Source organism: Pecten maximus, chromosome 4, assembly GCF_902652985.1.
Source record: "Pecten maximus chromosome 4, xPecMax1.1, whole genome shotgun sequence".
NCBI classification, from domain to species: domain Eukaryota; kingdom Metazoa; phylum Mollusca; class Bivalvia; order Pectinida; family Pectinidae; genus Pecten; species Pecten maximus.
Window position 1 is genome coordinate 44,230,767 of NC_047018.1, and position 24,580 is coordinate 44,255,346.

At 37.4% G+C, this 24,580-nt stretch overlaps 2 protein-coding genes across 2 annotated transcripts in view; one reads left to right on the forward strand and one right to left on the reverse strand.

Annotated features, from left to right (window-relative positions):
• The window catches only part of LOC117326192 (oxysterol-binding protein-related protein 9-like), a 42,927-nt gene extending 28,778 nt beyond the window's left edge, over nt 1-14,149 (forward strand). Inside the window, 10 exon segments of the mRNA XM_033882839.1 lie at nt 223-252; nt 943-1,105; nt 1,548-1,716; nt 4,542-4,626; nt 5,021-5,195; nt 6,409-6,505; nt 8,041-8,166; nt 8,762-8,853; nt 9,574-9,709; nt 10,853-14,149. Of these exon segments, the coding sequence (XP_033738730.1) occupies nt 223-252; nt 943-1,105; nt 1,548-1,716; nt 4,542-4,626; nt 5,021-5,195; nt 6,409-6,505; nt 8,041-8,166; nt 8,762-8,853; nt 9,574-9,709; nt 10,853-10,951 (1,172 nt within the window). The 3' untranslated portion in view covers nt 10,952-14,149.
• A 3,558-nt stretch (nt 14,150-17,707) lies between these two features.
• Nucleotides 17,708-19,089, reverse strand: LOC117326196 (carboxypeptidase D-like). Its single transcript, XM_033882845.1, has 2 exons — nt 18,755-19,089; nt 17,708-18,061 (listed from the first exon to the last, which is right to left on the reverse strand). Exons 1-2 carry the CDS (start codon nt 19,024-19,026, stop codon nt 17,974-17,976), a joined length of 360 nt encoding a protein of 119 aa, XP_033738736.1. The 5' UTR covers nt 19,027-19,089; the 3' UTR covers nt 17,708-17,973.
• Between the last annotated feature and the right edge of the window lie 5,491 nt (nt 19,090-24,580).

A 24,580-nucleotide genomic window follows, 5' to 3' on the forward strand; every position in this document is an offset into this window, starting at 1 on the left:
ATTGGGGGGCAAGGGGTATTAGTCGGCCATTCTTGCAGCAGTTCTATATATTTCTTAACAAGAAAAGTCATATATCTGTATAAATCGAAACTTAATAAGTAACCATTAAGGCCCATGGGCCTATTGTTTAGTATGGAATGTTTAAATTGTCACTTGAAACTTTTTTTCTTCAAAATTGCTTTATATCTCATTACATTATGATATGTTTTGTCTTCTTTTCAGAACTTTATGATGAGCGAGATACAGAAGAATGTAAGTTGGTCTTTTGAGTTCAATACGATTTAACTATTGATTCATTATCACAAACTTTAAATAATGATCAATTTTGGTTATGTCATTTGTCTGTCATCCTTCAAGTTTTTTTTTCTAAAAATGACTACTAGTTATAAACTCGACCAAAGGTCTGAAGCATCCTTTGCTTAAGGGGGTACCAATTTTCTTTAAACAGTGAGTCTGGACTCAAAGAAGCCTGAGAGGGAGGGCCCAATAGGGGAAATAATAGTAAATGATAATTAAGTGGGGCAGGGCCCAATAGGGGAAATAATAGTAAATGATAATTAAGTGCGACGGGGCCCAATAAAGGAAATCAATTGGTAATTAATGGTGATATCTTTTTCAACTAAATTTGCTTGAATCTTATTTGGAACCAAAAAGCTAACTGCTATCTAAAGGGAGGTGTTGACTGCAATACATTGTACTGAGAGGCATTTCCCACGAGGGGAAAGTATTTGTAATAAAACATTTGAGGGCTTTGCTATATAAATGGTCACCAAAATATTCTGGTGAGCCATACAGACCCTTAGGGCCTCTTGTTTAATGTAACAACATTTTACTTCATTGTAATGGATATACCAAAGCAACTGTAGCCTACAGAATGAAGAAGTCCAGGCCTCATAGTAATTTTAGAGTACAAGTACGTATAACTGGTGTTGACACTTTCAGTGGGTTCCCTGGAGAAACACGGCAGTATAATAGCTCACCTGTTATCTCAAGTGAGAATCGGGATGGATCTTACCAAGGTTGTGCTTCCGACCTTCATTTTGGAGCGGAGATCACTACTCGAGATGTATGCCGACTTCTTTGCTCACCCAGATCTGTTTATCAAGTATGTATAACATTTCAGCAACTATTTCTAGCTCATCTGCCTGAAAGGGCAAGTGAGCTTATGCCATGGTGTGGTGTCCGTCCTGCATTTATTTTTCCTTTTATTAAATTTATCATCTTCATCCCAATAACCAAGAGGCCAAGAAACCAGATATCTGGCTGTAGTATGGTGTGATGAAGGGATACCATGTTTGTTCAAATGAATGACCTTGACCTACTTCAAACACCACAGGGTAGGTAAAGTTCACTTAACTTTGACGGTTGTTAAGGGGCTGTGGTGGCCGAGTGGTTAAGGTGTCCCAACACTTTAATACTAGCCCTCCACCTCTGGGTTGCGAGTTCGAAACCTACGTGGGGCAGTTGCCAGGTACTGACCGTAGGCCGGTGGTTTTTCTCTGGCTTTCCTCCACCTACAACTCTTAACTACCAATATTTGTTTCTAGTATCCCTGACATGGACACGCCAGCTGAGAGGATGATACAACTGGTCCGCTGGTACATGTCTGCCTTCCATGCTGGCCGTAACAGTGACGTGGCGAAGAAACCGTACAATCCTATTCTGGGGGAGACCTTTCTTTGTCATTGGAACATGCCCGACTGGCCGAAAACCACGGTAGGAATGTCATAAAATGTATAGTCAGAACGATGATTATGGCGGCTGTGATGACGAAAGATGATAATTGTAGTGTGATAGACTGTGCCTTATTGCAAAAATGTATCACTTCAACTCATGGTAATGTGAGCTTTATTTCTGGAGGACCAGGGCTGAGTTTTACTAAGCATCTTAAGTTACGCAAAAAAATCCAGCTTACGATTTTCTTAACTGCAATCTTAAGTTACGATTTGCCTGTTTTACTAAAGCGTTTGTAACTTTTCGTCGTAAACTTAACTTAGGAAGATTCGTAAGTTGCGATTTAGGAACTCTTGTGTGCTGGGGGCAAGATTCTTCTTAGTAACGACACCACGCAAGCGCAATCATTAGTTTCACTTTAGCCTACGTCAATTTTTAGCAACGCCATTGATGTCTGCCAGTCGAGCCATGGGCGTGAAACGATGAAAACATAACTGGTCAGAGCAAAAGCTCCTCGTCCTTGCAGAGGCCGTAGACTCCCAAAACTAGAACATAACTTTCTGTTTGTGCTCCTTAATTGTTATGTATGCTTTCAATATAATCGTAGACAGTACATGTGCAGGTGACAATTATAGATTTTCATCCAGCTATCAATAATAGGGTCAGTACCTTACAGTATTTATCTGTTTCCTTTTTCTTTTCAATTATTGAAATTATGTTGATAGTTTATAAAACTGCTGGGTGGATGTGTATTATCAAATTAAAGTGGACACAGGTACCCCCTCGGATTTATGAAGCACTGTTTTATCATTTGTGAACAAATCATGAAAAAAAGTTTTTGATATCTAACAATCATTTACTAATATAACAAAATTTCATATCACAAATTAATTTTTTTATAAGAAAATGCTTCTGGTTTTTTTAATATGAGAAAATCTTTTTTTTTTATATATATATCAAGAGTTTGATAACTTGATATAAAAAGGAAGATTTTTGGATTTTAAATCAAAATTTTGATTTTTTAGATGAAAAAATACACGTTGAATATCAAAATTAATCTCTTGATACCAAAAGTTTGAATTCTTGATGATTTTTTTAAAACATAGAAAATAGTGAATAAATATCCAATAATGCTGAATTGAGACACGTTTTAAAGGAAAATAGTAATGTTTCCTTTTAAATCACCATAAATGGGGAGGGGGTCAAACTATATGCTGAGATATGCTGCGATTTTATACATGTAATTTGTATTTCTATAACAACACAGATTAGTGAACTAAGGGTTCTTAGGTAGAAATTTTCAATTTTTGTACCGTCAATTTTTCCAAACAGAGTAAATTCATCATCTTGGTATACTGATGAGATAAAAAAACGGACAGACATGCAATCATTGACAAAGAAGAAAAACGGACAGACATGCAATCATTGACAAAGAAGAAAAATGACCCGCCATGGAATCATAATACCGCTGTATTAATTCAGGGTCGGTCACAGTTCGCTCGCGTCTTAAGTTTTCTCTCTCTTACTGTGTTGCAAATACATAAAAATACACGTAAACGTGAGTATTTTCCTGTTTGTGTCAGCTAAGATGCATTAATTAAGAAAAATTCGTAACTTAAGAGTGGCCCTAAGCTGTCGTAAGTTACGACGTCATTTTATGCGTAACTTAAGATACAAAGTTTAGTAGGACGGAGATTTAACGTAACTTAAGGTTACGATACAAATCGTAACTTAAGATGCTTAGTAAAACTCAGCCCAGGACTTTTAGCGAAGTGTGATCTTCTCATAAGCTTCAGTCTATAATTTGCACGTTACTACTTGTTGGGAAATGCCATTTCAATTGAAAACACTCATAGCCTGCATGAATATAGACCCACTTAATAAATAGGAAGTACATTGTATATAGTAATTATAGACTCTGAACCATTTAATGTTCTCAAACGATTGTTTCGTTTGCCTTTTTGTTTTGAAGTTGAGATTGTTTGCATTCAAAATAATTTATAAATTTTCGCCCACTTGCTCCGAAGGACTGGTGCACCATGGAAAAGGAAACGACATCTGTTAACTTCTTTTACTAGTAATTAATGACTGGATGGATTTTGATCAAATTTGGTCTGAAGCATCCTTGGGTGAAGGGGAACCAACTTTGTACAACAGTTTGGTCTGGCCCTACTCCAAAGGCCTGAGGAAAGGGGCCAGATAGGTCAAATTTAAATGATTCTTTAAAAGCATTTGGTCCATATTTAGTTTAATGCATCGTTGGATGAAAGGGAACCAAATTTGTACCAGACAAGTTCAGTATAAATGGTGGGTCTGACCACCAGGGGCCTAAGGGTCAGGGCCCAAAAGGGATATAAATGGGGAAAACAGGTGTTTCTTTGAAATCTTTCTTCTTCTGTATGGATGAAGGTATTTGGTCTGCAGAATCTTTGGACAGCATGATTTGAGTATGGTTTTACTTGTAAAGGCAGAGGGGCGGCACCCAAAAACCAAGTCCTTTGGTTAACAGTGTCGAGTGTTTTCAACTTTATTTGCTTTGAATACCAGTATTCGTTTGGCTTGTGAAAATGAAACATTATATTAGATACCAAACTCTGCCGCTCGAATACCCGGATAATTTGAAGGTTTTTTATGATCCAGACAACTTTGAAGTTGACTTTATATGACATTGTTAGGTTTGCATTCTTGCATGAAGAAATCGGAGCATAAATACTTAATATTTTTAACTGTAGTTCAACTGTAGTTCAACATTTTGTCTTTAATTAATGGACAGTAGGTCAAATAGGTCAGTTCCCCAGACACAACCTTATTACTGTGTTCTTAAGACATTTATACTGTATAATTATAGTTCCCGTTCGGGTTTGTAGGATCTAGCCGATGACGGTCCAGTTCCATGGTCAACAAAAGAAAACTTAGCTTTCATTGCAGAACAGGTGTCTCATCACCCGCCCAGTAAGTTGTGGATCCTATATCTTATAATCTAATCAGGGATCTCAATATGCCACATACTATATAGCAGGTTATTTCAGTGATCTATTGGAAATCAAAGCTAATTTAGCGATAAGTTTTAAAATGCTAATAATTAACATAATTATATAAACTGCTAAATATAAGGGTCACTAAAAATAAACCTGCTAAGATTAAACTCTCAGGGAATTTTAATGTTAAAATGCTAAATTTGTATATTGCTAACTATAACTAGCTCTATCATATTGTCCTTTAGTACAATAATTTCATTGGTCAAGCAGGGATTTACTCTAAAGTCTTCCTCTTTCCTTTTTGAAAGTATTTTTTTAATCATATTTTTGTTTTGTATTTAATTGAGATCTTTGTCACATTTTTACAGTTTCGGCATTCTATGCAGAGCATTACAATAAACGAATTTCATTGGATGGATACATTTGGACAAAGTCCAAGTTTCTTGGACTGTCCATTGGGGTGCACATGATTGGACAAGCGGTTGTGTCTCTTATAGACCATGATGAGGAGTATGTGATTACCTTCCCTAATGGGTATGGCAGGTAAGTGTTCCTCGATGGACTGCCACCAAAAGATGACAAAATATTTATTCCCAGGTCCAGAGTGTGAGGGGTTTATCACTCGGTGAACAGCCAGGGTCCTATTGGGACAAGGTCTCCTTGTAGTAGTTGGTGACTACTTCACAAAATAACATTTGGGGGGGGGAGGGGGCTGATGTATGCAATGCAGAGTAATTAGGGTAGAATGTCTTGCCCAAGGACACAACCATGACAGCACAGACTGGCCTTCTTCCCGAGAAACACACACCGACACCTGTAGGGAGGATAGAACCTCACACCTCGGACTTCATCTGAGGTTATGTGGCTGGCTCTCTAATCGACTGAGTTGCTGCAACCCCTGCCCAGTGTGATTATAGACAGAAAGTGTTATTCTTTGACTTTTAGTTTTCCAGACTCTGTAATAAAGAAGTTTTGCAGACTTTGTCATGAAGAAATTTTGCAGATATTGTTATGAAGAAGCTTTTCAGACTTTTTCATGCAATCATTAATGTAGTGAAAGGTTGCCGAGATTTTGCATGAAAGATCTGTAGAGATTCAACATCAATGCTGTGCAGTCAAGTAGGAAAATGTTTTATTTGGATTAATTTTTTATATGTAATGGACTTTGGTTGAATTTTGTCTTAAGCTTTATTTCCATTAAAATAGGAACGGGGGTATACATGTTTCACAAACATATTCTAGATAACAATTCACCTGTTAATTACATACATGCAGGTAAAAGTTGAGTGATCAACTGTCATTGGAAGGCAGGTAAAAAGTTTACTGTTTACAGATTGTATTAAATGGACTAACTTGTCCACTCTTCTGTCAAGCTTTTGTGCCACACACCATCCTTGGGACAATGTCTTTGACTTCCTTTCTTCACAGTTGCTCTTTCTTTTTCTCCCTTATTATGAGATTGTTGTGGAAGGACATTTATAGTCAGTTTTTTTTATTGAAAGGAAGGTGAAATATGTAAATTTATTGATGAAAATTGGGTAAAAATATAATGTATGTATTAACTGTTCTTTAAAATATTGTAAAAGAAGAGGCTGGAGCAACTCCCGAAGCCAGGTTACCAAACAGACTAAGTGTGATTTCATTCTAATTTCTTTCTTTTTGGAAAAAGAATATATAGGTATTAAACTAAAAAATAAATGTACATGGCATTATGATATAACATGGTTTTCTGACAAGGGAGAAATATTTGTTGTAGGTCCATCCTGACGGTGCCGTGGGTGGAGTTAGGTGGGAAAGTGACCATAGCTTGTGCCAAAACAGGATTCTCAGCCAACGTAGACTTCCATACTAAGGTCAGTACTTAAGCGATTTCATGTACAAATTAATTATTAACTTGTTTTTCAGTTGAATACAATGATTCCAGGTGTCAAAGGCAGAGGGAAATATCACTTTCGATGGGTAGATTAATCATCATATTAATCGGAAAATAATTTGATAACAATTTCATTATATTATTAGGTACCGCTTGCTAAAATTCTATTTTCCAGAGAAAAACATTAGTTATATAATGTTAATAACTAGAATTATAAATTCAGTAAAAAGGCTCACACAGTAATTTGGAAGGCTCACACAACCAGTAAAAAGGCTCACACAACCAGTAAGAAGGCTCACACGATCAGTAAAAAGGCTCACACAATCAGTAAGAAGGCTCACACAATCAGTAAAAAGGCTCACACAATCAGTAAAAAGACTCACACAATCAGTAAAAAGGCACACACAATCAGTAAAAAAGGCTCACACAATCAGTAAAAAGGCTCACACAGTAATTAAGAAGGTTCACACAATCAGTAAAAAAACTCACGCAGTCAGTAAAAAGGCTCACACAGTCAGTAAGAAGGCTCACACAGTCAGTAAGAAGGCTCACACAATCATTAAGAAGGCTCACACAATCAGTAAGAAGGCTCACACAATCAGTAAGAAGACTCACACAGTCAGTAAGAAGGCTCACACAATCAGTAAGAAGGCTCACACAATCAGTAAGAAGGCTCACACAATCAGTAAGAAGACTCACACAGTCAGTAAGAAGGCTCACACAATCAGTAAGAAGGCTCACACAATCAGTAAGAAGGCTCACACAATCAGTAAGAAGGCTCACACAATCAGTAAGAAGGCTCACACAGTCAGTAAGAAGGCTCACATAATCAGTAAGAAGGCTCACAGTCATTAAGAAGGCTCACACAATCAGTAAGAAGGCTCACACAATCAGTAAGAAGGCTCACACAATCAGTAAAAGGCTCACAGTAATTGAGAAGGCTCACATAATCAGTAAGAAGGCTCACACAATCAGTAAGAAGGCTCACACAATCAGTAAGAAGGCTCACACAATCAGTAAGAAGGCTCACACAGTCAGTAAGAAGGCTCACACAGTCAGTAAGAAGGCTCACATAATCAGTAAGAAGGCTCACACAATCAGTAAGAAGGCTCACACTATCAGTAAGAAGGCTCACACAATCAGTAAGAAGGCTCACACAATCAGTAAGAAGGCTCACACAGTCAGTAAGAAGGCTCACACAGTCAGTAAGAAGGCTCACACAGTCATTAAGAAGGCTCACACAATCAGTAAGAAGGTTCACACAATCAGTAAGAAGGCTCACACAATCAGTAAGAAGGCTCACACAATCAGTAAGAAGGCACACACAATCAGTAGGAAGGCTCACACAGTCAGTAAAAAGGCTCACACAATCAGTAAGAACCATGACACAGTCAGTACGATATACTGATATAATCTTTGTCCTCCAAACAGCTAAGATTTAATAAATATATATATTTATAATATGTATTAATCAATAATTGATGGACTAACTATGTTTGATTCACTGTTGTACAGCCTTTCTATGGAGGCAAGAAACACCAGGTCACGGGACACATTTATTCGCCAACCGACAAAAAGAATGCAATTGTGACGATTGATGGAGAATGGAACGGGGTCATGTATGCCAAACACAGCTCAGGGGTAAGACTGCTGTAGGAACGTGACAGGTGTATGTTTTGTGTAAGATGTTGAATATATTAAACTGGTGTCAGTTAAAGTCCAGTGTTATATACTGAGAATCATCTCTTTAACAAGTATCAGTCTCTCATATCTGTTTATAAGTGTTTTCATTGATTAAAATTAATGTATATAGAACTGGCTTAACTGGAAGAATTGTGCATGTAAAAGGTACAAAATTTGATTTTACTAAATTGAAAGAATCTTTCAATTGTAAGTGATATAATTCAATTAAAAAATTCAAAGATAGATGACACATTTAGAACAATCATTCTGGTAGAAACATTATTATTGTACGAAATACATGTATGATTTACAGTATACAGTTAAACCTGTTGTAAGGGACACCTCTATATAAAGGACACTTGTTTATAAAGGACAGACTCATCAGACCCACTCCTTCCAATTTACTATATAAGTAACCTCTGTATAAAGGACACCTGTCTTAAAAGGACATTTTGATCTGTCCAGTGGTGTCCTTTATAGACAGGTTGGCTGTATGTACTATTCAGTTATATAAGAGACATATTATGCCTCAAAGTTTTACTTGATATTTTAGAGAAATGAGGCATTTGTGGATACTAAGAAGATGGCCATTGTGAAGAAAAGAGTTAAGCCACTGGACACACAAGTGGAGTTTGAATCTAGAAAGTAAATACCATTTTAGCTTACCTGTTAATGACCAAGGTAAACTTAAGCCATACCGTGGCGTCCATCGTCCGTCTCTTCAAACAACTCCTTATTCTGAACCACTGATTGGAATTTAACCTTATTTCACTTGTCAAGAAACACCCTTGGGTGGTGGGGATTCAAAATTGTACAAATTATTTGGAACCAAAATACTAAATGTTAGTTAAGGGTAATTGTTAACTGTAATGCATGATAAAATGGCAGATCCCAGACTGGGAAAGTATTCGTAATGTCTTAAATGGGAGTTTTCCCAAAATCACTGAAATTTCAAGGTGAGCGATACAGGCCCTGTTGGCCTCTTGTTTTTATTGCAGTTCAAAAGGCGATGATACATCATCATACTGAAAATGACCAAAAATAAAGTTCCCTATTGCTAAAAATGAAGAAATGCCTTTTTTTTTTGTAAATATCTGCTGGCTCATATTTGAGTAGTAGCTGTTTCCCTAATTTACAGCGAAATAAATCATATTATTCCTATTACAAATATTTACATGTTACATATACGAGAATGGAAATTTGTATTTTCCACTTTGTGAAGGGCAATTTTAAGTGATTTGTCCTTAACACGGACTGTGAAAATCAGTAAATCTTTTGATAATCATCCTACTTATATTTTCGGACACCTGTATACCTGGTGTGTGTTATATACTATACAAATCTAATTTCACTTTTTTTTATCAGGTTATGGGAACAAGTTACCAGAAATTTGAAACAGAAGAATGTAGAAATCGCAACAGAGTTTAAACATAAATTGGAACATCGCCAAAGAACAGAAGCGAAAGAAAGAAAGGAAAAGGGACTGAAATGGGAAACAAAGGTACTTAATTATCTTGTCTTGGCTTTACGTAACCTAGTTACTTATGTATGTATTTTAGAATACCTGTTTTGTTAGTGATAGGGGGCCGCGACTGCTCCGAGGGTTAGAATGCTGGCCACGTAATCTCGGGTGAAGATCCGAAGTGCATGGTTCGGCTCTCAATCCCGTGTTGGTTTGCGTTTCTCGGGAAGCTGAGAATCCAACAAATCTTTGCTGTCGTGGTTGTGTCCTTGGTGAAGATACTTTACCCTAATTGCTCTAGATGGCATGTGATTGGCCTGCCATATGTTGTTTAATTGAGGTAGTCACCAACTACTACCACCTCAAAATGACCCTGACTGTTCATTGGGCTATAAACCCAGCAAGCAAACAAGTCTCTAGTGATATTTTCACCCCAGTTTTACTGCCAAATTTAGGTACTTTCACCTTATTTTCCTAATCTGGCTCCCATTTTTCCCATTGATAGATAAGTATTGTATATCGTGAGTGCCAGGCCTTCGTTCATGCAATTTTCATCTATGGTTTATTAGATTTATCACTATGAGTACATTCTGACAATTACATATTTTTGAATCAAACAACATTTCAAAGCATTAATATCAAAATAAAGGATCCTATTTCATTCATAGGTTCATATGTCGTAATTTTGTAAAATTCCTAATTTCTGATTATTTCACAATAATAGTACTGATGAAAAAGGCATGGGCAAAGTTTACTATTATTTATTGAATAGAAAATGCAAATTCTGACATTTTCTGTTAAACAGACTGATTTTAATCATAATCTTCTGCTAAAAAGATACTCTGATTTTAATCATATTTCACCACAAGTAATCATGGGGTAAAAACTGAAATGAATGGAGTATGAACCCCTTTGAATATGAAAAATTGAGAGAAAAGTAAAGAACTTCTACAGAAAATTCTACAACAATAACATCAGTCTGTATTTAAGGGTATATGTGATCTTATTTATAGGCGCCGCGGTCATATTTTTGTTGAAGTTTATTACCTATCTGGTAATCTGAAATAAGACTACAGAACTGCTACAGTAATATAAGTTGAATGATTACACAGGCCCTCTGGGCCTCTTGTTGTAACTTTCTTAATGGAAATGTGTGTAACAGATGTTTGCATGTTCTTTCAGCAATTCCACGAGGTAGGCGAACACTGGGTGTACGACCGGCCATTACTGAAACGCCTTGGGAAAGGCACACCGACACGTACACCGACAGACACGTTGTGATTCGGACGAGAGTGTTTCCTGGAAACCTGGAAACAAGCTCTACAACTTAAACTCGCTTTAATTATAGTTCACAAGAAAGTGATAGAAATACAACATTGACAGTTTTGCAATAATGGTACTTTTCAATGTTGCTATGGAAACAGTTCTTCCGGGCATTTCACTCTTATTATAATGCTTTCTACCTGTGACTGTGCTTAAAACAACCTCACAATACTATATCATCACAGCAGTGTCAATCAGAAACTGAACATTTTCATTGTGTTTTGTATTTGTTAATATTTCTGTCGCCTGAGACAAAGTCTCAAATGACCTATAGCCGTTGCTTTTCGTCCGTCGTTGTGCGTCCTGCAATGAGCGTCATACAATTAAGGTTTTTGACTTCTCAAAAGACTTATTTCTGAAATTTTGCAGAAGCCTGTCATGTCCAAACATCAACTGAAATTGTGAATCATTGGTTTTCCCAAGGGGCCTAAGGGGCACCAAAATGGGGTTTTCTTTCATAGATGGAAGGGTTTTGAAGTGCTTTAATAAAAAAAAAAATGGGAATGAAGTGCTTTAATAAAAAAAAATGGGAATGCCTTGACCCCTGGGCTTCATGTTTCCCCTTTGGGGAGAGGATTGAGTTTACTGATTTGTATGATATTAATCTATATAGAAAATGTTACTTTGGGTATTTTCTCATTCAGTTCAATTGGAAATTATTTCAGTTATTACCCTGAGATAACAGTTCGATACTATGAAACCCACCCCAGGCCCTTAATACATTGTATGTAAAGTTGGAGCCTAAAAGGGGTCAGATTGGCTTTAATTTTAGTAATCTTTTTTTTGCAGACATAGATATATCGGCAGCACATAATTTTAATTATTGAAATGATCTTTGGGCGTTTTATCAAAATAGTGAATTTCCTTACTCCCAGATATCATGTTTGCCCCTCGAGAGGGAGTAAGTTTACTGTACTATAGTTTCCTCATATAAATGACCTTGTATGCTCTTCAAGGTCACAGGGTCCAAAAGGTTTCCTGTGAGAATTGATCTGAAGACCCAGAATTCTTATATTTGATCAGTAGGTACCAGAGATGGAGTGCTATCAAGTTTCCTCATGTAAATAACTTTGGTTGTCAAGATCACTTATCGTGTAATATAATACTGAAAAACTTTAAAATTCATTTTCTTATTATAAGTAATCCAATTTCTCTTGTTATTATAGCTTTACATTCAAAATAGCACTGGTGTTAAGTCTTATACTGCTGAGGATCAAGAACATGATTCTCATCGCTTTGTATATGTAATTCATCAAAAACACCAAAGGAAGTAGGTTTGGTATCGCAATACTGACTCACATTGCATGAATGCAAAACCCTACAACGTGATTCACCTATTCATCAGTGAATTATATCGCCCTTATTAGAAATATTGTATTTCATTTCCTGAAACAAACTAACATAAAGTCTGCATGAAAACTTTAAAACATCAATCTTTTCATTATCCCTTAATAGACATGTGCGCAAGATTCGGGCCCTCTGGGCCTCTTGAATTCATTTTCATTCAGAAATTCAAAACCAATTGGAATTATGATGTATGTAACTATGTACTCAAGAAGGTGGTTAGAGGCTATTAATATTTTTCTGTAATCACCCCAGGGGCTGAGAGTGCGATGTATTGGTTAAGACACTCTTATGCCAATTGTTTGTCCTGTTTAATAGACATGAAGTAAATCATCTGTAATCTGTATATATATACATATACAGAACTCAGGTCCTTGAGCCTCTTGTCATAGTTTTAGTCTATATTTCGTCAGTCTTCCATTGTCCATCTGGCTGGCTGCCAAGAATTGTTTACGAACGGGTTTGTCCAGCAATAATTCTTGATATGAATTATTTCTTCAGAAGTTCTAGAATATTTCTCAAGTGTCGTGTGTAAGTTCTCCTTCATCCATAATTAGTTTTGCATATTTAATTTGGAGTCTAATCAGGAAATTTACATGGCTGACAGGCAGCCATCTTGGATTTTAATGATTGAAGTTTGTTATTACTATTTCTGGAGAAGTACTGGAAGGATATTTCTCAAGATCCACAAAACTCTAACTTGATCCCTATAGTTTAAGAGGAAAAGGAAAAAGAAGAAAAAAGTAGAGAACAGATCAGTCTTACATAGAACAAATAAAGATCATTTCATGGTGCTTATTTAATGCATGTTTTACATTCAGGGAAGTTAGAGAAATCAGCGACGGTTTTCGTGGATTCCGTTCTCATATTGAATTTGTATATGAGAGGTATGTTGGAAATCTGTGGAGGAGATATGTTAGTGCTACATGTTGATATATTACAAATGCTTGTGTGGATGGTTTGTGTAAATGATTATATTTAAATCCTTAAATACCACAAGTAATACACTGCCCTCCAAAGTTCTGTTACATTTGGAACGTTTAAATCAAATGGCTAGCCAACAAAATTTGAGATAAAGTGTTGTAATATCTGTAAGATAGTCCATTTGTAAGTGACGATTGCAAATTATTTGAAAAATACCTCACTTCTTTGAAGTTGCAGGGAGAGGGAATGGAGGGTCCTATTTTCCATAATGTTCAAAAATGAACAAAAATATTGGTGTTTTTTTTTACTGACACAAATAAAAGTAATTGTTTAGCTGATTAACAGTTAAAAAACATGTAAGAAATGCATTTTTGAAATTTATATTAAACAAAGAGGGAAATTTTCAGAATGTTGCATTTTGAGGATTTCCATTGTAACAAAACATATGCACTGTTGAAAAATGAACATGAACATTTGAAATCATGAACAAAAACATCCTAAGAAGATATGATTCTAACAGATTGTAATAAAGACTTCGAGATTAACTTTGCTGTATTTTACATAATAATTGTAACAGGACTTTTGGAGGGCAGTGTATGTGTTTGTACAAGTTTCATTTTTGTCTTGTCTGTGAATATGGTGTTACTATTCTAACAGCAGATTTTGCATAGTTGACATTTCATTCAAAAGTTTTGCAAGACATTTAATTACATGTAATTATTGTTTTCTGATTGTAAGAATGTCAGTTTCACATAGCGAGGTGCTATAAGGTGCCGGGCACAGTTTACTATATATAGGCTTATGTAAATTCAACAGATGTGAAGATATGGACACATATCTTTTATTTGAAAAATGTGATTCACAAAATAAAAGATTATTTTCAAAATGGCAATATCTTATGTTGTTCTTTGGTATACTGAATTCACGGACTACTTAAATTTGTTATTTCCTTCAAAAGTTGCAGGAAGTTTCGAGCAGATTTCTCTGTAACGCCCCTGACTTGGTAAGTATGATACTGTGTGTTGTTTGCTGTGTTTCATGCAGGAAATGAAAAACTTACATGATTTCCAGCATCTCACTACCTTGATTGTTGAAACCTTCTGAGTTAAATAGTCCTCGTTTTAAAATTGCAATTTTTCCAACAAAAGATGGCTTTATACTGTCTGGGAGTATTTTTTGTAGTTATATTTTGTATTGATAGCAGCAAATGCACGAAAACACAAAGACAACACAATGCATACCCGTGTGTGTGATGTGGTTGGCGTAGGGCTATAGAAATTTATCCCTTTACTCTCCCGACCATTGCTGTTTTAGACAGTCACTGTGATTGTGTAAGAAGAGTAGTTTATAACCAGTAAATACTCGAGGAATGCGCAGAACCACTGGCACAAGGTCTAACATCAATGCGCAGAACAACTGGCACAAGGTCTAACATCAATGCGCAGAACAACTGGCACAAGGTCTAACATCAATGCGCAGAACAACTGGCACAAGGTCTAACATCAATATACCAAAGATCCATAAGTACACGAGAACTACCATTAGACTGGCTCAATACTAACATCTCGTGCATTTTCAAAAAGGGAGATAAACATTCCGCGGAAAATTACAGACCAGTCTCCCTAACATCTATATAAGATCCTAAACCATCGTGAAGAAAATACGATCTTGACAACTCTAAACCACGGATTTCAATCAGGGTACTCGTGTTAAACACAACTGTTAACAACACTCCACGACTTCACTAAAGCATACGAAGCAGAAAACCAATTAGACGTAGCCATATTGGACTTTTTCAAAGCATTCGACACAGTGTCTTACAACAAACTGCTGTACAAACTGGATCAATATGGAATAAGAGGACCCATCCATTCCTGGTTGACAACATTCCTGAAAAAATGGAAAATGCGCGTCGTCCAAGGAACAGTCCTCGGATCGTTATTATTCCTCTGCCATATCAACGACCTACCAGATACCGTCAAATCGTCAGTACGACTCTTTGCAGACGATTGCCTGCTATACAGAAACATCAAAACATTTTCAGACCGTTTAACACTACGAAACGACATGAAAAACCTCGAAAACTGGGCGTAACAATGATGGATGAGGTTTAATGCCAAAAAGTACTACATACTCAGCATCAAGAACAAGAGTCAGAAATTTTACACCCTAAATGGACATATACTCAAACAAGTGCAAAATAATCCGTATCTCGGCCTCCTAATCTCAGACGATCTAAAATGGAGTTCACATGCATATACCTAATGTGGCCAGGTAAGCAAGCTCAACATTAAGCTTCCTAAGACGAAATCTACGCCACTGTAACAAAAACTGCCTTATCCATTATGGAATATGGGGCTATCATCTGGGACCCATACACAAAACCAGATATTGAAAGACAGTCATATTCATATCCAAAAAAATACTCGAGCCGAGAAGGTTGTATGACAAAAATCCAAGATTTGGATTTACCATCACTCCCATCCAGACGAACATCACAGCGCCTCATTTTTATGTTCAAAATTGTTGAAATGTTAATACCACGTGTACGATCTGATTTCCTCCAAAAATAAAGACGAAAGAGAATCATCAAGACAACAAGGAACTTTGATAATTTTATATCTCAGAACAAAGTATACACATACGTCAACAACACCAGCAGACCCTACCAAGTTCACAGCTCTAAAATTACTCAACACAAGAACTCTTTCTTCATAAGAACAGTAGTTGACTGGAACCATCTGGACGACAATATTGTGCGCGCCCAAACAGTGGAGGGATTCAAATTATCCGTCTCAAAGCAGCACCAACAAAGTGCTGCCCCCCCTCTCTCTCCATCGCGAAAAAAACCCAGAATTGGGACCTGTGACGTACTTCTACAGATACAGAAATCAATACAAATCTAACATTGGAACAGTATAGATCAGCGACACGACATTTCTTTTCGAAGCGATTGTACAGCGAAATGCCGCGAACGAGTGAATACGATATCGTTAAGGCCATTGCTCTGATAATGAAGGGGGCATTAGCAACGTCATGTTGACTAGCAACAAAGTGTATGTGAGACAACAATATATGCCTTTCAGTTGGGCGTCTAAGAGCCACAGGGAGATTTGGTGACCTTCGCAGGAGCGGACGCCCACGCGACGTTTCTCCGTAACCGATTTCAGACAGCGACAGAAACGGCATGTCAAGTTGTCGGCACTCATGGTAATGGTCGGCCAGTGTGTCCAATAACGGGCACGACATCTCAATAGTCTGATCCTTGCGTAACGGAAAGAGATAGATTCGGGGGTGGGTCCGCTATCGTACGGACAAGGATTTCTCAAGGCGTTAAAATACCCCACTTGGTTATCCATGGTAATCAAACAGCAATTAGATATCGGGATCAGGTCTTGAAACCACACGGTCTTCCTTTTATCCATCAACGTAACATACGCTGCAGCAGGACAACGCGAGGCCCCATAGGTTGCTAGGGTTTGTCGTGACCTTCAGTTTTTGATTGGCCACCATACAGTCCAGATATGTCCCCAATCAAGCATTTGTGGGACGAGCGAGACAGGAGGGTAAGGAAGCGCGTATGAAGTCGCTCAACTCACGCAGGCCCTTATTCAGGAGTGGAATAATATCCCTCAAAGGGCAATGAACACCTTAATGGATCGCTGTTAAGGAGAGTAAGACCAGCGACTGATGCCAGGGGCGGACACACTTGTCACTGATTTGGATCATGAAACGGCGTAGGGTACCATTGTTTTAACGGTATTCTCAAATATCGTCTGTGATAGGACAACACAAAGCTCCTAAATGTATTCCGTAAGGATGAAATAATTCAAAAACATACACCATGCACACATCACAGACTCGTGTAAAATAATAACTATCGAAAATAAATATATGTCATTGAAAACCCAGACGATGGCTGAACAGTTTAAAAGGTAAGTGGTTGCTTAGCATTTCGTTCTTCTTTGCAGCATTCAATGGTTTTTACAAAGACACACCAGATATATGTTTTTGATACAAATTAAAAGCGAGATACAGTTTAGCCAAAATAATATTGAAATGTTTATTTACTTGTTACAGGCTTCTTTATTCCTAAAGATATTGTAGCAGTTATAAGTAATTATCAAGCAGTAGACGCTTACCCTTGTGGGACACATCTTATTTGCCTTGTATATTGTCAAGAGTCTCCGTACACACTATATTTGTGCCGTATTTTGCCCCTGTTTTACGGATTTCCAGTTAGAATTATGTTTTCCTCATCGTGTCGGTATCCTCTGTTATTTCTTTTCACTAAAATTACTTGTTTATCAGTTAGGAAAAAAGGTTAAGTAAATAACAAAACAAAAATATTTACCGCATAAGCTTATAGTATTCCTTAACCCAATAATCGTTAATCTGCTTGCCCAACTAAACATGATTTCGAGATCTAGTCTGCACTCAGCAGTCGATTTTATTAGCCCAAAGTGAATCTTATGGTATCACAGACCCCTGATGATATAGTTTCTAGTAGATTTTTGAAAGTGTTATTGACACGCCAAAGTGAGATTGCCTTCAAAGGGATTTAGCTTCTGAAATTTGTTAAAAAATGGCCGACTGGAAACCATGAGTAAACTATCCAGTCTATATGTAAGGTCACAACAGGCGTCTGTCTGTACTAAAACTTCAAAATTGCTTGTGAACAAAGATGTATAGCTGCCTATCTACTATACATATTAGATAGTACCACGTTTGTGTAATTTGAAGTCCACCGTTTTAGCCGGTCCGTCATCCACTATTACAGGTGAGGAGGACACATCGTACCTGTCAAAATATTAAATAATAGTAATAATAATAACACAAGAAATAAAATAAAATCGTTGTTATTTTTCAGACAAATCTATTTTTTTCAGTTTTTCAGTCTGTTTTGGATTTTATAAATATTTTCACCGAAAAAATATTAAATTTAAAAGTGATCATGACTTTCAATAAATCATACATATACTCATATTCGAATTTGCCACATGTTATATAAGAAGAAACTATACCAGCAAACTTCATCAATTGATAAGAGTACTGATTATAGTACTGACAATGAGTGGGAGGGTGAAATTCTAATGTTGACTACAGTGAACTTGAACTTCAAGTGATAAAAAATATGCAATGTAAATATGCTTGTAAAGTTTCATCAAAACCGGTCTGTAAAAATGAACGCAAAAGCGTATGGCGATGGGCAGACACTGCAACATTGCATATCTAATAATTTCTTTAATCTTAAAGTACACCCTAGCCAAACATCCTGCAGGGTAGCAATGTCATTTTACCAGCAGAGAGTCCGGAATTGGTAAATCTTTATCATATATACATATGATTAAACATGTGTACAGTGAGATCCACCGTAATATGATGTTGACTCTTCAGCTACTTTGTCTTAAAGGAACTTGCTTATGAAGAAGTGCGATTGCCAAAGTGCCATGCAGTATAATTGACATGCTACTTGATCGCTATTGTTCTAACCTCTCAGCCACTGCAGTTACATTGTAGGTCCCTGGGACCAGGAGCCTCCAGAAGTCCCCATTGCTGGCAGTAGTTACATTGTAGGTCCCTGGGACCAGGAGCCTCCAGAAGTCCCCATTGCTGGCAGTAGTTACATTGTAGGTCCCTGGGACCAGGAGCCTCCAGAAGTCCCCATTGCTGGCAGTAGTTACATTGTAGGTCCCTGGGACCAGGAGCCTCCAGAAGTCCCCATTGCTAGCAGTAGTTACGTTGTGATCGATTCCAGACACCATAATTACAGCGTTCGGAATAGGTTCAGCAGTCTCGGAGTCTGAAACGAATCCCTTCACTCCCTTGTGTACCTAGAACACAAACAAAATGAAAGTAGATACATTCAAACCCACTGAACTCAACATGCGAAGAGAGACAGTGAGGTACAAAGATATGCGACAGGTCGCCCTTTCGCATTTGTAGTACTTTAGTCGCGATGGCGGGGTATTTTTTTTTACCCCGCCAACGCGACAAAAATAACTTGCAAATGGAACAGGGTAACAGAATTTTGACGCATAGCGTGTTCATTTTGTCGCGTGGCGCGCTGCGGCTCTTTGCATGCCGGGGGCGCCAATGTGACAGTGCGACGTGGCCGAAATCGGCCACCATATCGAAATATTCAAACCGACTGAACATGTCACTGAAACATTCAAACCGAGTGAAACTATATATCTGAAACATTCAAATCAACTGAAAATGCTACTGAAATATTCAAACTCACTGAAATGCTACTGAAATATTCAAACTCACTGAAATGCTACTGAAATATTCAAACCCACTGAAAACGTTACTAAAACATTCCAGCCAAATGAGATTCTACTAGCTGAAACAAGTAATCTCACTAAAAATGATACCGAAACAAAGAATCTCACTAAAATGCTACTGAATAAAAAAAAGTCGCTAAAAATGATACCGAAACAAAGAATTTCACTTAAATATTACTGACCAAGGAATCTCACTTACATGTTACGGAAACAAAGAATCTTACTAAAATGTTACTGAATCAAACAAGAATCCTACTGAAGTGGATGTGTCGCCTGCACAGCAAGCTAGGATTTGATTAAAAAAAAAAAAGCTTGGATATTCATTGTATCTATTCCAAGTATAATTTGTATGATTTGCCGGATGGATTCCCATAGAATGAATTAACTCACGAATGATAGTAATACCTATATGGTGCCTTTTTCAGAATAACAGTGACCTTGACCTTTGACCTTTGAACCTGAAAAGCAATCCCAAGCAAGCACTTTTGGTAAAGATCGAAGCACTGTGTGAAGTGAGTTTGATTGGCCGAAGGTAACTCGAGTTATTGCATGGAAACCAATTTTCTATTAATAGAAACAGTGACCTTGATCTTTGACCTTTGAACCTGAAAAGCAATCCCAAGCAAACACTTTTGGTAAGGAAGCACTGTATGAAGTTTGAGTTTGATTGGCCAAAGGGAACTCAAGTTATTGCACGGAAATCATTGTGCGGACGACGCCGACGCCGACATAGTGATACCTATATGTCACCTTTTCAAGGTGACACAAAAAGTCACTAAAATGTTACTGAAGCAAAGAATTTCACTAAAATATTACAGACCAAGGAATCTCACTAACATGTTACTGAAACTAGCAAACCAGCTGAAATTGTTACCGAAACATTCCAGTCCGACTTGATTAACTGTCTCCTCACCTGACATATATTTCTGATGAACAAATAACTGAAGTAAATCATTGCCTGTTTTTTTGGTGCTAAAGACAGATGAAAAGTGTTTTGATTTGACCAAGACCAGAGATGTACCATTATATAACGAGTGTTCGGTAATATGACGTAGACGAATAAGGAAAAATCCTACTGGCACTTTCAGTTAACCCAACATTAAACATGTACTGTAAATCATTTAAATTTCGCGAATACTTTATTTCACGCACTTACCTCTTCAGACATATTCGCGAATGATTTTGGTAACGTTGAACAAGAAATGACTTTAAATTCGGGAATGATGAACTGTTAAGAGTTATGGACTCTACAAGACCGATAACCGATAGCTTGGCCACCATCCAAAGATGATATTTTCAAACACAATAGCGAAGGATTTGAATTCGTGATTGACTCTCCTCGCGAATTAACGCGAAAATAAATCCCACGCGAAATATAACTGATTTACAGTATCGTATCTACAATTATCTATAATGGGTAATTATAGGCAAAAAGATGCTGATGATTCAGCAGTCTTGTGATTTAATTCTATAAGTCAAAATTGATGACTGCTGTACCTCTTCCATATAAGCTAAAAGAGCCATTTTGTTGTTGTGCCATTCAATCTCTAACTCTTCAGCAGGTGGATATTTACAGCATGACACCTCAAGGGTTATCTCGAAGCAGTTGCTGTTGAAGTAGTTAAAGTCTTGCATTCCACCTAAAAGAGAAACATTTTGATAATAAATGTATCAAGTCTAACAATTTCTTTTAATCTTTGCAAATAAATACCTGCATTATGTATACATTCTTTAAATTGTTTCAAACACTCTGGAACCAGAGTTTTAATTGACTGTAAACAAACAGATAATTAGTAATATATATGATGTTATTAAGTAACTTGATCTGACCAAACTAAGAGTAACTGATCCAAGTTTTATGGGGAAACACTACTAAGCATTTACTTGCTACATTTTACTGGTATCATGTAAAACAACCATTGTTGTTCTTTCTACCACAATAAGTGGGTGTTATTCAACTCCCAATGCATGAAATAATCATTACAACTGTTGAATAACAATAAGTTTATACCACACGTGGAATACACCCTAAACGCGTTTTGAATGGTTGACGCGATAACCTTTGACCCAAACTGCAATTGTTAGTCCAATCTGTACTACGTCATAAAAACAACACGACACAAACGTCAGTTTGCCAGCTAGCCCACCGTGCGCTATAGAAAATCGCGGGAATATATTATTAATGTCATCAGTAATCGAATGACGTCACATCGCCAGGTCCCGGCCGTCAATTATACACCTTATTTGTATACGCGAAATTAGACTTGGCCACGTTCCTCTTTGATTCAAGCCGATATCATTGTGGTAGAAAAAGGTCACACGACTCTTGATTTTTGGATATGGAATTTATTTCACACAAGTTATTTTTCAAAAGTTACAAAAGACACTCTAAAGCTTGTGTCTTTTGTAGCTTTGAAATAAATCATTTAACTAACGAGTGTGAAAGAAATTCAATATCCAACAACCACTCGTTGTGTAACCTCTATATATAATATTAACCTTTACCTGAAGTATCATACGGATCAGGTTCATTTGGAATACCACCTGGGAATCTTTGGCCATGGTATTAAATTCCAGTATGCATTGTTTTATGATTGTTAGCATAAGTTTGTGCCAGATGTTTGAAAACTGCTTCGTCACTTTCTGTTTGGTCACCATATGGGTAGCTAGCGAGAACACTACCCCCCTGAAAGTTGGCAGACAACACAAAGTTATTTCTCTTAATCCAATTCATGACTGCTCTTGTCTCACTTTGAATATGTGTTTGATTTTTCAAAAGGTTGTCTGGAAAGTTATAATTTAAATCGATATTTTGAGAATTCCAAAACCCATGAAGCCCCAAGCAATCTCCTTCCTGAGCTTCGTGGAATCCATCGGGGTTCATCGTAGGCATGATATAAATATTCGTTTCGTTCACCACTTTTGTAACTCTGTCGTCCTGTCCATAATGTCCCAAAACATATTCGATCAGATTAATCAGTATCTGTCTGCCGATGACCTCATTGCCGTGAACATTTCCGACATATTTGAACAAAGGTTTGCCTTGTTCTACGCCATCACTCTTGTCTATATTCTCGTCAACTGAATCGCTACAATATCTCGACCCTCTTTACTGGTTCCAATCGTATGGAGCCGAGCTATATCCCGATGGTTTGCGACTTGTCTTTGCAGCAGATCTACTAACTCTTTATTGGGGATGTATCTGAATGTGAGTTTATTTTCCTCTGTTGGTGCGACACCGAGAAAAACTTTCGATACACTCATAAAAATGAGAATTCCAGCCAAAATATATCCGGTGTCAGTTTTCCGGTCCTTGCCCATGTTTCATGCAAGAGGTTCTGAAAGTAGCAATATATATATATAATCATAATTGTTCAAATCTTTAAAAAAAAATTGGAGCCATTTTAATATGATTACATTTTTTTACCACCAAGTTTCATCTATGAATTATTTCGATCCCATACTCATACTTCTAACCATATTTGAATTATTTCCAATGCAAATAAGATTTTGATAAATCACCTGAAGACTATACCATATATGAAGTGTATTTGATTCTACCGTAATTGTCTCCTGAGGAGATTTTTGAATTTTCAGTCTATTTGAACCTGTCTATTTGGCCACACCCCTCAGCGTCCGGGAGGATCAGTAACCATATCATTCACAGTGTTTGTTTATCTTATGCCATAGAAGCTTCCTACATAATTTCAGCAAAATAGGTTCAGCGGTTTATAAGAGATGTAAATATGTTGAAAAGTTTACGCACGGCGCACGACGACGGACGGGTCGTGATAGCCATGTCATCTTGACCCTTATATCTACTTTTCGACGAGACAAACACAACGAAATGACTGCCAACAGTGAAAACGAGACAATACTAGATATGACCATATAAGGAGACATTCTGAGAATTACCCAACGTGCAACAAATACAGGTAGACCATTTCACAGTCGCGCACAAGTCTGTGTGTGTGGTGTACAATTTTACGGTGAACGTTCATACAGTAAAATATTATAAATATAATTGAAATCAATACAAACTTTATTTATAATAACATCAATTTTACACAATGTAACATCTGTATCTGGTCCTCCCTGGCTTCTAAATGATATTAAAATTATAATCAGATAATGCAGTCAACTATCGATATCCGATTGTGTCTAACATGGCAGTGGTAAAAACACGCAGTATGCAAATAATCGAACATTCTAACTTGCGTGTTGGGTATTTCTTCTCGGCCGTCTTTAACTCTCTACTAGCATAGGCGATGACACGCGGTCTTCGACCTGTTGCTGCTAAAGTGTAGCTCCTAAATCCTGTCCACATGCATCCGTGTGAACTTCAAATGGTATTTCGTGCAACAGGTAGCAAAGTTTATATTTTTTTAAAACATAGAATGATGTCCAACTTCCTCGCGGTAAAAAAGGTCGCCTTCATATTCCTCTTTCTGGTAGGAGGTATCGCTTCACAAAGACTGAAATTCCTACTACAAAGTTACAGCAATAACCGCAGAATTCTCAGGACAAGGTCTGGGCCAATCCACAAACTTATCGCGTCCGCTGACACAATCAGTCCAAAAAAAATCCCTTTAAGTATGAACACTTCTGGGGTGTCAACTTCATGTCATGGTACATCAGCTTGATGGTTTCTGTACGATACCTCATCAGATACAGCACGAGGAGGCGGTCAAACCTTATTACGGACGAGAGCATGTATCTCCCCATATAGGTCTACATTGGCGTGGGGGATGGCATCTAGAACTAGATAAGGCTGGAGAAGGAAGGTGCAGCCTCGGATAAGGATTGGGAGTAGATGAGCGAACAAATACCTTGACTGGCGATTGCAGGGCATAAGCTAGGGGCCGCGGTGGCCGAGTGGTTAAGGTGTCCCGACACTTTATCACTAGCCCTCCACCTTGCGAGTTCGAAAACTACGTTGGGCAGTTGCCAAGTACTGGCCGTAGGCCGGTGGTTTTTCTCTAGGTACTCCGGCTTTCCTCAAACTCCAAACCTCGCACGTCCTTAAATGACC